This window comes from Chelonia mydas, chromosome 24 (genome assembly GCF_015237465.2).
Source record: "Chelonia mydas isolate rCheMyd1 chromosome 24, rCheMyd1.pri.v2, whole genome shotgun sequence".
NCBI classification, from domain to species: domain Eukaryota; kingdom Metazoa; phylum Chordata; order Testudines; family Cheloniidae; genus Chelonia; species Chelonia mydas.
The window spans coordinates 2,681,012-2,696,334 of NC_051264.2; the positions used below are offsets into that span (position 1 = coordinate 2,681,012).

The 15,323-nt window shown below is 43.3% G+C and overlaps 2 protein-coding genes across 2 annotated transcripts; both read left to right on the forward strand.

Moving 5' to 3' along the window:
- The first annotated feature begins 1,920 nt into the window (after positions 1–1,920).
- On the forward strand, positions 1,921–2,393 carry LOC119564087 (scale keratin-like). The gene has a single exon (XM_037882688.2). The coding sequence runs from the start codon at positions 1,921–1,923 to the stop codon at positions 2,341–2,343; it is 423 nt and encodes a 140-aa protein (XP_037738616.1). The 3' UTR covers positions 2,344–2,393.
- Positions 2,394–12,218: 9,825 nt separating this feature from the next.
- Positions 12,219–12,863, forward strand: LOC122463771 (scale keratin-like). Its single transcript, XM_043535475.1, has one exon. It carries the CDS (start codon positions 12,337–12,339, stop codon positions 12,757–12,759), a length of 423 nt encoding a protein of 140 aa, XP_043391410.1. The 5' UTR covers positions 12,219–12,336; the 3' UTR covers positions 12,760–12,863.
- Positions 12,864–15,323: the final 2,460 nt, after the last annotated feature.

Genomic DNA, 15,323 nt, shown 5'->3' on the forward strand with positions numbered 1-15,323 from the left:
AGGACACTTAAGGTCCCCTACTGCAGGGTTGTATAAAGATTTGGGATTAAAATCTTGGGACTGCTTCTCCATTAATGACCTCACAAGAGGGTGGTTTTCTTCTGGGGCAATGCTCCTGACAAAAAAAGCCCAGGAAGACTCACATGAGAGATCGAAATGAAGCCCACTTAGTCATGGCGAGATAGTTGAGGAATGAGCTTCCAGCAGAAAATAGGCTAATCTAGGGCATGATTTACCTTTGCAAAGGATGCAAGGTCCTTCTCTTCTAGAAACTACCCCACCATTGCCCACATTTTTTCAACTGCTTTTTCATCTCAACTCGTTGGAAAGATGCCCACTCAACTACCCCCACTTTTTGCTGCAAATCTAGATGAAGCCTGACGTAGTCTGGCTTTGGTTGTTCTGTTGTGATCCCCATGTGAGTGCCTAACCTTAATACACGGATCACTTGACTGGACATCTCTTCAGACTGGAATGTCTAATAGCATTAGGCTGACAATCAGGGGTGAACATAAATAATACGAACCTCTTCGATCCTGCTTCAGTTCTATTTTGAAAACTTCAGAGGGTTTTAACTTAAGCCGAGGGCATGTGCTGCCCTGTTTCCAGGAGACTATTGTAACCTAGATGGCCTGTTTGAAGGCTATTGAACAGATTAAAAATTTATCCAAGGATTTCAAAAACATAATGGCTCAAACACATAGTGAAGAATTACAGGTGGGGATTTTAAGCATGCCCAATAAACTCTCCCACCTACCAAGGAGTTCCAGAGTAAACACCTTGCCACTAATTAGATTCTACTTTGGATGTAATGAACTAACATGGAATCCTGTGCATGAAAGCAGATTGTGCTTATGATACATCCCTGAGTCACCCTCATAGTGTGAAATCATTCAAAGCAGAATGAAAGAAATGGAACTAGATTTATTCCTGTGTTGACACCAAGGAAGTTAGTAGGATGATACCAGGAAGCTATCTTGCTATAAAGATTTAAGAGGACAGGAACTGCAGAGTGTAATATGCATGTCATCAAATGTGGGACTGAGAATTGAGTAATTGTTTAACCATGATCAAAGCCATTGCCACAATTAGAGGCCTTAGCCAGGCAAGAAAACATTTGCTTTGGTTAATTATCAGGTCTCAGTGTATGAGGGGTGTTCCCTCTGCTTCCCATTGGCTAAGAAAGCATATAAAGGTGCTGGGAAGTGCGGGTTGTTCTATCCACTTCTCTTGACTTCATCCCCTTCGTGCACTGGGTAAGTCTATTTAACCCTAGTTGTTTTAGTGATAGTTTTAAATATGAACTGAATGCTTCACCAATACTCTGTGGCTCTAGAAACGCAGGAGAAGGGGGCATCGTGCTTTCCGTAGGAGACGTTCTGTAGCTTGTCACTTGCTGAGCGTGGTGCATGCAGTCTTAGCAATAGCAGGCTGGGATTTTCAAATCTACAGATGGGATCGGGAGCCGCCCACTCCAAATAATTACTTTTGTTATATTCTCCTCTCTGCATATCGAGGGGGCAGTACAACTGGGGACCATTCCCAGTAGTAGCATTTAGGAGATCCTGGAGTTCACATGCTCAATTCTCTCATTAATCTCAATCAGGAGGGCCTGAGTTCTTCTCCCAGGTCACCCAGTGACTCAAGTCACTTCAACTGAGCTTCTAACCTGCCACAGGGATAATAACCACTCATTTCATAGGCGTTCTCCACAGCTTAATGGTTGCCTTGAGCAGTGAAAAACTGGTTTACTCTGAAGGTAGCAGGTAAGCTTTTGGAAGGTTTAAGAAGAAGATTTAGGGTTGTATTGAAGTGGCCTCAAGAAACAGAGAGCTCGGAAACTCTTGTAACACTCAGAATTGTGTGTAATGTCTACTCTGCTCCCCACTGTGTGTTTCAGGTATACCACAATCCCAAAAGATGTCTTCCAGCAAAGCTCTGTGTTACCCACGCCCGCCATGTTACCCCGACATCTGCCCAGACCCATATGTTGATGCCTGGAACGAGCCTTGTCTCACCTCATGCGGCGACTCGAGCGCAGTGGTCTATGCACCGCCGGTTGTCGTGAGATTCCCGGGACCGATTCTTGCTACCTGCCCTCAAGACAGCTTCGTGGGAAGCACCTTACCATATTTACCCTATGGGTATGGGGGCCTATATGGAGGTGGTAGTTTTGGTGGCTCAGTTGGATCTGGAGGTGCTTATGGAGGTGGATCCGGTGCTGGGTATGGTGGTGGATACGGGGGCGGATATGGATGCAAATACGGGGGCTTCTATGGGTATGGGAAGAGCTATGGTAGGAAGTGCTATTCTTCCCGCTTTGGAAGCTGTGGCCCATGTTAAAGAAAGATCCACGGAACAAGAAACAACCAGGAAATGAAAGCGACGATGGAGATTCGCCTCTTAGCTAATGGAAAAGGAGCACCTACAACTCCACATGAAATCAGTGGGGGCTGTGTGTAAATCAGGCTGATCAAAGTCTTCCCTTCTTACGTGTTACCTTAACTGTACGGTCTAAGAATTGTGCAGCTTAGTCTTATGCTCATATTGCGCTTTGTCCTCTTTGAGGCTGAAAGGTCTACAACAAGTAACTTAATTGGATGAAAAACCGGACACGGTTTTCAATTCTGCAGGTGTGAGAAAGAGAACAGAACATCTTGTGTCAAATGCATCACTTTAGAGATAGTGATTCATTGTAGTTCCTATTGTAACCCTGAATATACAGTCTCTGTGCTTTGCATTAACTCATTCTGTAAGTGTGAACTCCGACGCTCATTCCCATTAAAAATTATGCTGCATCTTAATATTGGCCTTCTGGTTTTCCTTTCCCCTCCATTCCTTCTTTCGAAAGCACTCCGAGTGAAATTCTCCCCTGTGCCGATGGTCAATACCAACCCTATGTACTAACCAATCCCACTCAAATCCATAAGTAAGAGAAGAATCAGGTACATTAATTGGTTAATGGAATTATGCAGGCCCTCTACCGGAAGGAAATACCATGTTGTTACTTGTCTCACATAGATTTAAACTAAATATATAACTCTCAATTAGAATATAGTTTCCTGCTCTAAATATTATACAGAATTGTAGAATCTTTGTAAAGTAGCAGTGGAAGGAACCTCAAGAGTCCATCTAGTGCCGCCCAGTGAGCTGAGGCTGAACCAAGTACACCTAGACCATCCCTGACAGGTGTCTGGCCAACCTGTTCTTTCTATCTTCCGGGGATAGGGATTCCGCAACTTCCCTTGGAAGTCTAAAATCAGTGCTTAACTATCATCAAAGTTAGAAATCTTAGGCCTATATATAACTTAAAACTCCCTAGCTGCAGATTAAAATCATTCCTCCTTGTGCTTCCTTTAGTGGACGTGGTCAACAATTGAACACCATCCCCTCTATAACAGCCCTGAACATCCATGAAATCAGCTATCAGATACCGCCCCCCTGCCCATCCCTCAATTTTCATTTCTCAGGTCTAACTATACCGAGTTTTCTTTAACCTTTCCACATAGTTCAGGTATTCTAAAACTTTCACCATTTTTGTAGCTCTCCTCTGGACACACCCCAGTAGGTCCACTTCTTTCGTGCTAATGTCTGTTGCCCAAAGCCGGACAAAATGCTCCATCCGAAGCCCCACCGCTGCCAGTTAGAGCCGGACAATTTGCTTCCTAAGTATGGGACTTTGCACTTGTCTTTATTGAATTGAAGCTTCTTGATTTCAGACCCTTTCTGCAATTTATCAAGGTCAGTTGGAATTCAAGTCTTGCCTCCAAAGGGCTTTGAGACCCTTTCAACTTGGTGTCATCCACTAATTATCGCAGTGTACTCTCCACACCAATACCCAAATCGTTAATGTAAATATCGCATAGTACAGGAACCACGAGCACCTCCTACGTCTCCCCACGACATATGGCTTCCCACATAGAAAGAAACAGCATTGGTCACTCGTCTTTGAGTATGGACTTTCTACCAGTTATGCAACCACATTTTAGAAACTTCATCTCAACTGTAACTTGCTCATAAAGAGATAGGCTCCCTTTCTGTTAGTCTCTGCAGCTGTAACCGGAAGGATGAGGAGCTCTAGGGGAGAAGGACCAGGCAACAGGGATATTTTCTGTGGTGAGTCTTTCAGTCCCATCCACAGCTCAATTCCAGAGAGCTGGGAGATATAGATCCCTCCCATCATCCCACCTCAAATACTGATTGCACGTGCGCCCCTTGAAAAACTACACATGCAGCAAAATTATGAGAAAATGTACCAAGACATACAAAACAAAATAGTGATATAAACATCAGAAGAATGTAAATTCAGCACGTGTATCCCAATCTCCAGCTAAATCCTGCCAACTGCTTGCCCTAAAACTTGCCCACCAGCCAGCTTTTCATGTCACGCCAAATTGTGTTTGGGTTTCCACACATTCCAATTTTGTCTGAAGCAGGAAGAAAAACTGAATTGCTCTTTGCTCCCTTCCAAGATGAAAAAACGGGGCCAGAGAGGTTTGCAGCTACGTCCCAGGCAAAGAGAGGTCTCCTCAGAGCCGGGGAGAAACTCGAGCCATAATCCAGTGCCAAGCTGGCTGTCATGCATTGGGAGGAGCACTAAGTCCTTGCCATCCCCAGTACAAGAATGCAACCTCACCTTCACAACATCCTCTGGCAAGGAGTTCCACAGGTTGACTGTGCGTTATGTGAAGAAATACTTCCTTTTATTTGTTTTAAACCTGCTACCTATTAATTTCATTGGGTGACCCCTAGTTCTTGTGTTATGACAAGGAGTAAACAACACTTCCCTAACTGCTTTCTCTACACCAGTCATGATTTTATAGACCTCAATCATAGCTCCCATTAGTCATCTCTTTTAGAAGCTGAAAAGTCCCAGTCTTATTAATCTCTCCTCATACGGAAGCCGTTCCATACCCCAAATCATTTTTGTTGCCCTTTACATGACCTCTGAAGGTGCCCTCCACTCTTATACTTACAGAATTCTATGATTCTATAGAATATTTAGAGCAGGGAAACATATTCTTGTTGAAAGTCATTTATTTATTCATTCCCATTTGTTAGGGGGCTTATTCCTTCACCCACTTACTTCCCTGGTCCTTCTCGCATGAACAGAGAGCAACAATACCCGAAGTCCAAAGGTGCAAACAATTCGATGTTTATTGGGGTGAACTTCCAGCAAGCATGATTCCAGTTTCCTTCCTTAGTGTCCTCCTTCCCAGCTCTGACACCACAAAGCCTTACACCTGTGTCCCTGTTCCCATTCCTGCCCTTAGACAAACGTTATTCCAATTTCCTTACTCCCATTCCCTGTTCCCATTTCCCCCTTTAGCAAAACATGGTTCCAATTTCCTTACCCCCATTCCCTGTTCCCATCTCCCCCCCTCCCACACACAGCCTCCCACCCACACCCACTCACTTCCTCATTGACTACAGATTATATAGTAAAACTTGAGTTCTGCTTACCTATACCTTAACCAATCATTTTCCTGAAATTTAACTAACCAATCCTAACATATTGTAACATGATTATGTAACCAATTATATCCCACCACCTTAATTAGTTTACACCCAGCAAAATTAATTATACAGCAGACAGGAACAATCACAGAACCAGACAGATTATACAGACAAACAATAGCAAAGTGGGAACTATAATGACAAAACAATACAGAAGTGAGGATTTCACATCCCAGCTATTGGTAAGTGAGTTCTTGCCAGACAGGATGCTATCAAACTAAGTTTCCTTTTACATTTTCTAGGCACTTCCCTTTCTCTGGAGGTGATAGGCATTATCAGGACAGGATTGTATCCTAACAGCCCAATAGCACCTTCTTTCAATGTGACTAGTTTGGAATGTGAGGAGGTGACCGGTCGCTTCCTAGCTTATGGCTGCCTCTGCTGCTTAGCCAAAGGCCTTAGCCTAAGCACAGGGCCTCAGACTGTCACAGTAAGAAAAGGCCCTTACACCGGCAGACAGTGATTTTGATTCTCTTTTGTACCTCTATAACTAGCCAAGTGATAAGAATACACCTAAATTCTTAAAGTATAGGCCTTTACAGACAGGCCTGAATATCTATATCCTAACACTCCACCCCTTTTTTTTTTTCCTTTTTCTTTTGGGATCCTCCTGCCCAGGTATCCCTGGAAAAGCATAGGACATATGGCGACACATTTCCTGATAGGGCCAGGCATCAAGGTGGAAGGTGTCGATATTTCATTTGTCCCACTGCCCCTTGTGTAGTATAGTGCCCTGCACCTTCTCCTCTGAAGGTGTCCTCCACTCTTATACTTACAGAATTCTATGATTCTATAGAATATTTAGAGCAGGGAAACATATTCTTGTTGAAAATCATTTATTTATTCATTCCCATTCTAAAAGAAACAAGTGTAACAAGGGGGTAACTCCCTCCTGTGCAGAGGCCCTAGACAGTGCTATTGGCCAATTAAAATACCTGATTCTCTTCTCACTTATGGGCTTGAGTGTGATTGATGCAGTGCATAGGGCTGGTACTGACCATCGGCAAAGGGGAGAATTTCACCCAGAGTGCTTTGGCAAAAAAGAATGGAGGAGAAAGGAAAACCAGAAAGTCAAGAATGTAATGCCACATAATTTTTAATGGGAATGACCAGTGCACTTTACATTGCAGAATGAATTAATGCAGAGCACAGAGAATGTATTTTCAGCGGAACAATCGGAGCTAAAAGCAATCACTCTCTAAAAAGTGTGCATTTCACACAAGATGTTCTGCTGTTTTCCTTTCAGCTGTACATTTTGAAATTATGTTCCATTTTTCATCAAATTAAGCTCTTGTTGTAGACCTTTCAGGATCAAATAGGATAAAGCACAAGAGGAGCTGCAAAAGCATTCGACTATAAAGTTAAGGTAATATATAACAAGGGGACAATATAGATAGGCCTGATTTGTACACAGCCCCCAATGATGTCATATGGAGATGTACGTGCTCATCGTCCATTCGGTGAGTGGGGAATCTTTATCTTCTCTTTCATTTCCTGGTTGTTTCTTGTTCCGTGGGCGTTTCTTCTGGGTTTAACATGGACCACAGCTTCCAAAGCGGGAAGAATAGCACTTCCTCCCATAGCTCTTCCCATACCCATAGAAGCCCCCGTAGCCACCACCATACCCAGCACTGTATCCACCTCCATAAGCACCCCCAGAACCGACTGAGCCACTGAAACTACCACCTCCATATGGGCCCCCATATCCATAGGGTAAATTTGGCAAGGTGCTTCCCACAACGCTGTCTTGAGGGCAGGTAGCGAGAATCGGTCCCGGGAATCTCACGACAACCGGCGGTGCATAGACCACTGCGCTCGAGTCTCCGCACGATGTGACACAAGGCTCGTTCCAGGCATCAACATATGGGTCTGGGCAGATGTCGGGATAACATGGCGGGCGTGGGTAACACAGAGCTTTGCTGGAAGACATCTTTTAGGATTGTGATATACCTGAAACACACAGTGAGGAGCAGAGTAAACATTACATGCAATTCACAGTGGCATAGGAGAGGCACAGCTGGTGTAATATGGTAATAGATGATAAGGAGGTCCATTTAAAAAAAGATCCATATCTGATCCCATTTCTTCCCTTTAACCCTGTTCACCCATTCACCCTAAGTCTTCTGTCTAACCAACCCCTGTGATGCCTTCGCACAGTCTGTCTCCCTCCTTCCCATGCCAAGCAACTTTCCTATTTCTCTGAGTCCCATCCGCAAACTTTTCTTCATCTACTCAGCCTTTATTGGCCACTTTTCCTTCCAATTACCTCTGCTTTGACCTTCTAACATCTCCATCCCCTGGTTCCACCTTTCTGGTCCTCCTGCTCTCTCTCTTTTTTTTTTTTGAGGCCACCCCCATCCATCCCCTGACCCTTCTTTTTAAATCTTCAAACTCTGATGAAAAGCTTTCCCAGCACATTCACAGTAAGCCACCTTTTCACTGCTTCAGGGAACCATTAAGCTGCACAAAACCCCTATAAAATGAGTGATTATTATCCCTACGGCATGTTACTAGATGCTCAGTGGAAGTCAGAAGGTAAACTGGGAGTAGAACTCAGGCCCTCCGCATTGTAGGTAAGGCTAGATTTGATCTTTGGAATTCTCATCTTTCCCACATGCTACAACTGAGAATGGTGCCCGATTGCGCTGAGCGCTGTACATGCAAAGAGTGGAATACACTATGCTGATGGGTAAGGCAATTATCTGAGAGGTAAGAGACACGGGTTTTAAGTTGTACCACTAAGAAATTAAGTATGGCCATACTGGAAAAGATCAGCTTTCCATCTCGGCCAGTATCCTGTCTCTAATAGCATCATCACACTATGCTTTTATATCATACTTCTGATTAACGTGCAAGTACCGCGAATTTGTCCATTATGGAGTGAGTTCCCTTTCTAGGTTTCAGTGTAGCAGCCATGTTAGTCTAAGGTGCCACAAGTACTCCTTTTCTTTTTTCTCTTTTGAACACACCTAAAGCAGAGGTTGGCTTTTCCCTGCAGGAGAACACCTATATAGCCCATCAAAACTCTTGGTTTCAATAATACCTTCGAGCTGTATCTACTAAACTGACAAGAATAGTCACATTGCTGTTCAATACTTGTATATGAAAGCTGATCTCCATAGTTTTATGGAAAGAGTAGGGTCAGATCATCAGCCCAGGTAAACCTTTCTGATGAAAGAGGACTTGTGGCACCTGAGAGACTAACAAATTTATTTGAGCAGAAGCTTTCGTTAGTTACAGCTCACTTCATCGGATGCAACAAGGTGCCACAAGTACTCCTTTTCTTTTTGCGGATACAGACTAACACGGCTGCTACTCGGAAACCTTTCTGATGAAGTCACAGTTCCAATGAAGTCAGCTGAGGATCTGGCAATGTGTATATTTATATATAAAGAGTCAGACTAGTGCAGTCAATAGTCAAAGTAGACTGAGGCTGAGATTTGTCATAATGCTCTAAGGGATTTCCGTGTCCAATCCCCATTTACTGCAAATGAGAGGGTCCCAACCCCATATGAAGATTTGAAAATCACCACCTGCTATTTATAAGACTGCGTCCACCAAGGTCTTCAATTGGAAAGCTACAGAAACTCTCTTATCGAAAGCAAGGTGCCCTCTGCTCCAACAGATCAAAAATCACATCATAGTGGTGCAGGATTCAGTCCATAGTCAATATTATCACGAAAGCAACAATTGGAGGCAATTGTGTTAAATAGACTTACCCCGTTCACGAAGGCGATGAAGTCAGGAGAAGTGGATAGAACAACCCGCAGTTCCAAGCACTTTTATATACATTCTTAGCCAATGGGAAGCAGAGGAAACACCCCTTATGTACTGAGACCTGATCCTTAACCAAACCAAACCAAACCTGGCTAATTCCTCTCTTTGTTGTAATGGCTTTGATCATGGTGAATCAATTACTCAATTCTCAATCAAACATAGGATGACATGCATAATACACCCTGCAGTTTCCATCATCTGAAATATTTATGGCTAGGATACCTTCCTCGTATCAGTCTATTAACTTGCTTGGTGCCAACACGGGCATAAATGTCGTTTCATTCTTATTGTTCTGCTTTGAATTACTTCACAGTATGAGGGTGACTCAGGGGTGTATCACTACAATCTGCTGTCATGCACAGAATTCCATGTGAGTTTGTTATACCCAAACTGGTAACTAATTAGCAGCAAGGTGGAGTTTACCCTTGGAACTCCTTGGCGGATGGGAGAGTTTATTCAGCATGGTTAGGATCCCCCCCCATAACTCTTCACTATGTGTTTGAGACAATATGTTTTTAAATCCATTGACACTTTTTCAGTCCGTTTAATGGCCTTCGTACCAGGCCTTCTGGATGACATTACTCCCCTAGAAAGAGGTCCAGATCATGCCCAGTGCTTAAGTTAAATCCCTCCTAAGCTTTCAAAGTAGAACTGAAGCAGGATCGAAGTGGTACATATTATTTGTGTTCAACCCTGATTTTCAGTCTACTGTTGTATAAAGATTTGGGATTAAAATCTTGAAACTGCATCACCACAAGAGGGTGGTTTTCTTCTAGGGCAATGCTCCTGACAAAATAAGCCCAGGAAGATTCACATGAGAAATGGAAATAAAGCCCACTTAGTCATGGCGAGATAGTTGAGGAATGAGCTTCCAGCAGAAATTAGACTAATCCAGGGTATGATCTACCTTCGCAAAGGTTGCAAGGTCCTTCTCTTCTAGAAACTACCCCACCATTGCCCACATTTTTTCAACTGCTAGCTACACGCTCAGCAGCACTTTCTAGGACCAGGGCTTTAGGAAGAAGAAAAGACTCTATGAAGTTTACCAGGTAAATAGAAGGGAGGTTAACGATTTTGCAACAACAAAGACTTCTCTCTAGAGGTAGCCTGACATAGTTTCGCCTTGGTTGTTCTGTTGTGATCCTCATGTGAGTGACTAACTTAAATCCACTGATCACTTGACAGGACATCTCTTCAGGCTGGAATGTCTAATAGCATTAGGCTGACAATCAGGGGTGAACATAAATAATATGAACCACTTCGATCCTGCTTCAGTTCTATTTTGAAACTTCAGAGGATTTTAACTTAAGCCGAGGGCATGTGCTGCCCTGTTTCCAGGAGACTATTGTAACCTAGAAGGCCTGTTTGAAGGCTAGTGAACAGATCAAAAATTTATCCAAGGATTTCAAAAACATAATGGTTCTAACACACAGTGAAGAATTACAGGTGGGGATTTTAAGCATGCCCAATAAACTCTCCCACCTACCAAGGAGTTCCAGAGTAAACACCTTGCCACTAATTAGATTCTACTTTGGATGTAATGAACTAACATGGACTCCTGTGCATGAAAGCAGATTGTGTTAGTGATACATCCCTGAGTCACCCTCATAGTGTGAAATAATTCAAAGCAGAATGAAAGAAATGGAACTAGATTTATTCCTGTGTTGACACCAAGGAAGTTAGTAGGATGACACCAGGAAGCTATCTTGCTATAAAGGTTTAAGAGGACAGGAACTGCAGAGTGTAATATGCATGTCATCCTATGTGGGACTGAGAATTGAGTAATTGTTTAACCATGATCAAAGCCACTGCAACAATTAGAGGACTTAGCCAGGCAAGAAAACGTTTGGTCTGGTTAATTATCAGGTCTCAGTGCATGAGGGGTGTTCCCTCTGCTTCCCATTGGCTAAGAAAGCATATAAAGGTGCTGGGAAGTGCGGGTTGTTCTATCCACTTCTCTTGACTTCATCCCCTTCGTGCACTGGGTAAGTCTATTTAACTCAATTTGCACTAATTGTTGTTTAGGGACAATTTTAAATATGAACTGAATCCTTCACCAATACTCTGTGACTTTGGATCTGTTGGAGCAGAGGGCATCTTGGTTTACGTAACAGACTTTCTGTAGTTTGTCAATTACAGACCTTGTTTCTTGTAGTTTCTCAGTTAAAGTCTTAGAAATATCAGGTTGGGATTTTCAAATCTACAGATGGGATTGGGACACCCTCCACCCCATTCCCATTAATTATATTCGGGGATTATATTATGAAAATTCCTTACAGAATTATGACAGATCTCAGCCTCTGTCTACTTTGACTATTGACTGCATAACTGATCCTCAGCTGACTTCATTGGGGTCATAAAGGTTTACCTGGGCTGATGATCTGACCCTGCTGGTTGCACAAAATTATGAAAATCAGCTTTCATATATAACTATTGAACACAGCCCTGACTGTTCTTTTCAGTTTAGCTGATAGAGCTGTAACTATAGTTTAAACCAGGAGTTTTCAAGATATATATGTCTTCTCTTCCAGGGCAAAGCTAGCCTCTGCTTTAGGTGTGTTATAAAGAAACTCTCTTTTTAGGGAGTTGACTCCATAATGGACAACTTTAGGGTTTTTATACGTTAATCTGCAGCACTATTGGAGACATGACACTGGACAGGATGGACCACTGATATGTTCCAATATGGCAATACTTAACTTCTTAGTGGTACAACTTTAAAACTGTGTCTTCCATGTCCCACCTGGCCAAAAGCTTAATGTCTTTTACTCTTTGAATGCTCTTTTACGCTAATAAGCTGCTATAGGTATAACAACCACTCATTTCATATGGGTTTTTTGCAGCTTAATGCTTGCCTGAAAAGGTGGTCTACTCTGAATGTGCTAGGAAAGCTTTTTGAAGGTTTAAAAAGAAGGGTTAGGAGTTCTATGCGAGTGGCCTCAAGAAACAGAGTTGTGAATCTGCTATATCGCTATGAATTGTGTGTAATTGTGTGTCCTCTGCTCCCTACTGTGTGTTTCAGGTATACCGCAATCCCAAAAGATGTCTTCCAGCAAAGCTCTTTGTTACCCACGCCCGCCATGTTACCCCGACATCTGCCCAGACCCATATGTTGATGCCTGGAATGAGCCTTGTGTCACATCATGTGGAGACTCGAGCGCAGTGGTCTATGCACCACCGGTTGTCGTGAGATTCCCTGGACCAATTCTCGCTACCTGCCCTCAAGACAGCTTCGTGGGAAGCACCTTACCATATTTACCCTATGGGTATGGGGGCCTATATGGAGGTGGTAGTTTTGGTGGCTCAGTTGGATCCGGGGGTGCTTATGGAGGTGGATCCGGTGCTGGGTATGGTGGTGGATACGGGGGCGGATATGGAGGCAAATACGGGGGCTTCTATGGGTATGGGAAGAGCTATGGGAGGAAGTGCTATTCTTCCCGCTTTGGAAGCTGTGGTCCATGTTAAACCCAGAAGAAACGTCCACGGAACAAGAAACAACCAGGAAATGAAAGTGACGATGGAGATTCGCCTCTTAGCTAATGGAAAAGGAGCACCTACAACTCCACATGAACTCAGTGGGGGCTGTGTGTAAATCAGGCCGATCAAAGTCTTCCCTTCTTACATGTTACCTTAACTGTATAATCTAATGGCTTTGCAGCTTAGTCTTATGCTCATATTGTGCTTTGTCCTATTTGATGCATAACCATCTACAAGAAGTAACTTAATCTGATGAAAAATGGGACATGATTTTCAAATCTACAGCTTCAAGAAAGACAGCAGAACATCTTGTGTGAAATGCATCACTCTGGAGACGGTGACTGGTTGTAGCTCTTATTATAACCCGGAAAATACAGTCTCTGTACTCTGCATTAATTCATTCTGTAAATGTAAACACTGCTGCTCATTTCCATTAAAAATTATGCTGCATCATATTATCAGCCTTCTGGTTTTCCTTTCCCCTCCATTCTTTCTTTCCAAAGCACTCTGGGTGAAATTCTCCCCTGTGCAGATGGTCAGTACCAGCCCTATGTACTAATCAATCCCACTCAAGCTCGTCAGTAAGAAAGGATCAGGTGTATTACTTGTTCAAGTGCATTGTGCAGGCCCTCTGCACGGGGGGTGCGAGGATTGCCCCCTTGTTACACGTCATAGAAAATATCTAACTGAATAAATGACTTTCAATTAGAATATATTTCCCTGCTTCAAATATTATGCAGAATCATAGGCTAAGGCAGGACCAAGGACAGCTAGACCATCCCTGGCAGGTGTTTGTGTATCCTGTTCTTAAAATCCTCCAGTGATGGGGATTCCATAACTTCCCTTGAAAACTTAAAATCAGTACTTAGACATCATTACAGATGGAAAGTTTATGCTTATATTTTACTTAATCTCCCTTGTGGCAGATTAAGCCAATAAATTCCTTATTCTACCTTTAGTGCACATGGAGAACAGTTGATAGGCATCCTCTTTATAACAGCCCAGTTTTCTTTAACCTTTCCTCATAGTTCTGGTTTTCTAAACCTTTCATCATTTTTGTAGCTCTCCTCTGGACTCTGTCCAACTGGTCCACATCTTTCCTGCTGATGTCTTTTGCCCAGAACTGGACATAACACTCCACCCGAGGCCTCACCAGAGCCAATTAGAGCAGGACAATTTGCTTCCTAAACACAGAACTTTACACTTGACTCAAGATAAACAAAAGCTACAAAATCTGCATTGTTGAATCTCTGCTGCCTTTCTGGCTTTGCTCCTGATGTAGTTCTCAGGCTCTGATCTGATACCATGTTTACACCCATGTTGCCCTAATGTAAAGGACAATGCTAGGTTCAGGGCAATGGAGAAGAAGGCCCTTTGTTCCACTTGAAAATGTGTTCTCTGAACATGTGGATCCTGAGGTCCATATGAAAAATCAGTAGAACCATTCATTTGCCCTGCATTTCCATCAGAGGTCTCAGCTGACAGCTGTGTACAATGTCATCTTATCCCAGGGTAATACGGGGGAGAGAGTTAAATAAAAAAGTTTTTGCTCCTAGTGAAGCCATCTGGACCTTCAGCCACTGTCCTTATTGACTTCGTTCTGAGACACAGAATTATCCCTCAGAAGATGAACTCTCATATCTCCAGGATGACAGCAGTGTGTTCAGGGATCTATTGCGCTGCTCGCTACACATGTGCAGAATCTGTGATAGTCCCCATCTTGAAGAGTTAGCCAGCTCGAGCAGAATCCTGACCTGTATCTTGTACCAAAGACAGGGCAAAGCCAAGCCTTTAATCTATCCAATATATCTACTGGAACTATGAAATTCTAAAACTGCCTGTGTTTTTGGGTGCCTCAGTTTTGGGCTTCCAACTTGAGACTCGTACACGGAGATCCCATTGCAGATGGCAAGTTCTAAGGAATATCAGAAAGGGCCCATCACAAATCACTAGTCCCTTTTGAAAATCTTGGCCTAGGCTCTCATTATAGATTCCCTGAGTGGTCTTGGTCAGATCAATACCCCCATTTCAGTCTCTCCATATGTAACACTCAGCTGAGTTGTTTCCCCCTTGGCCCTCCCAAGTGTCCCACAGCGGGGCGTTGGCCAGCGAGGTTGGATTTGTTTTCCCTGCACGGATGTCATAGGCTTCTTGCTGCTCCCAATCAGTTACAGGAAGCTTGGAGTTGGGTTAAAGTACAGGTCTCTCCTCTGGCTCTAGGGAGCACGCTCATTGGCTGTGAGATAGCTGCACACCTCTCAAACCCCTTTGCTTCAGCTTAGGAAGAATCATAAGGCTATTTAGTCTTTCTCTCTGCTGTAGAACAGTTGGACTGTGTGGAAACCCAAACACAGTTTGGCTTGACCTGAAAATTTCTTTTGATGTGCCCATGCGCTGGTGGGCTAGACTTGGGGCAAGCAGTTGATTTTAACCTTGCAAGATTGTATTGGCATGTACCTGCTGAATCTACATTGTTGTGATATTGATATCAATATACTGGGGTTTTTTTGCACTGCACATGTTCTGGTACATTTTGTCACAATTTTGGATCA

Excerpts from the sequence above, each read along its gene's own strand:
- LOC122463771 (XM_043535475.1), top strand. The coding sequence starts at position 12,337 with ATGTCTTCCAGCAAAGCTCTTTGTTACCCACGCCCGCCATGTTACCCC.
- LOC119564087 (XM_037882688.2), top strand. The coding sequence starts at position 1,921 with ATGTCTTCCAGCAAAGCTCTGTGTTACCCACGCCCGCCATGTTACCCC.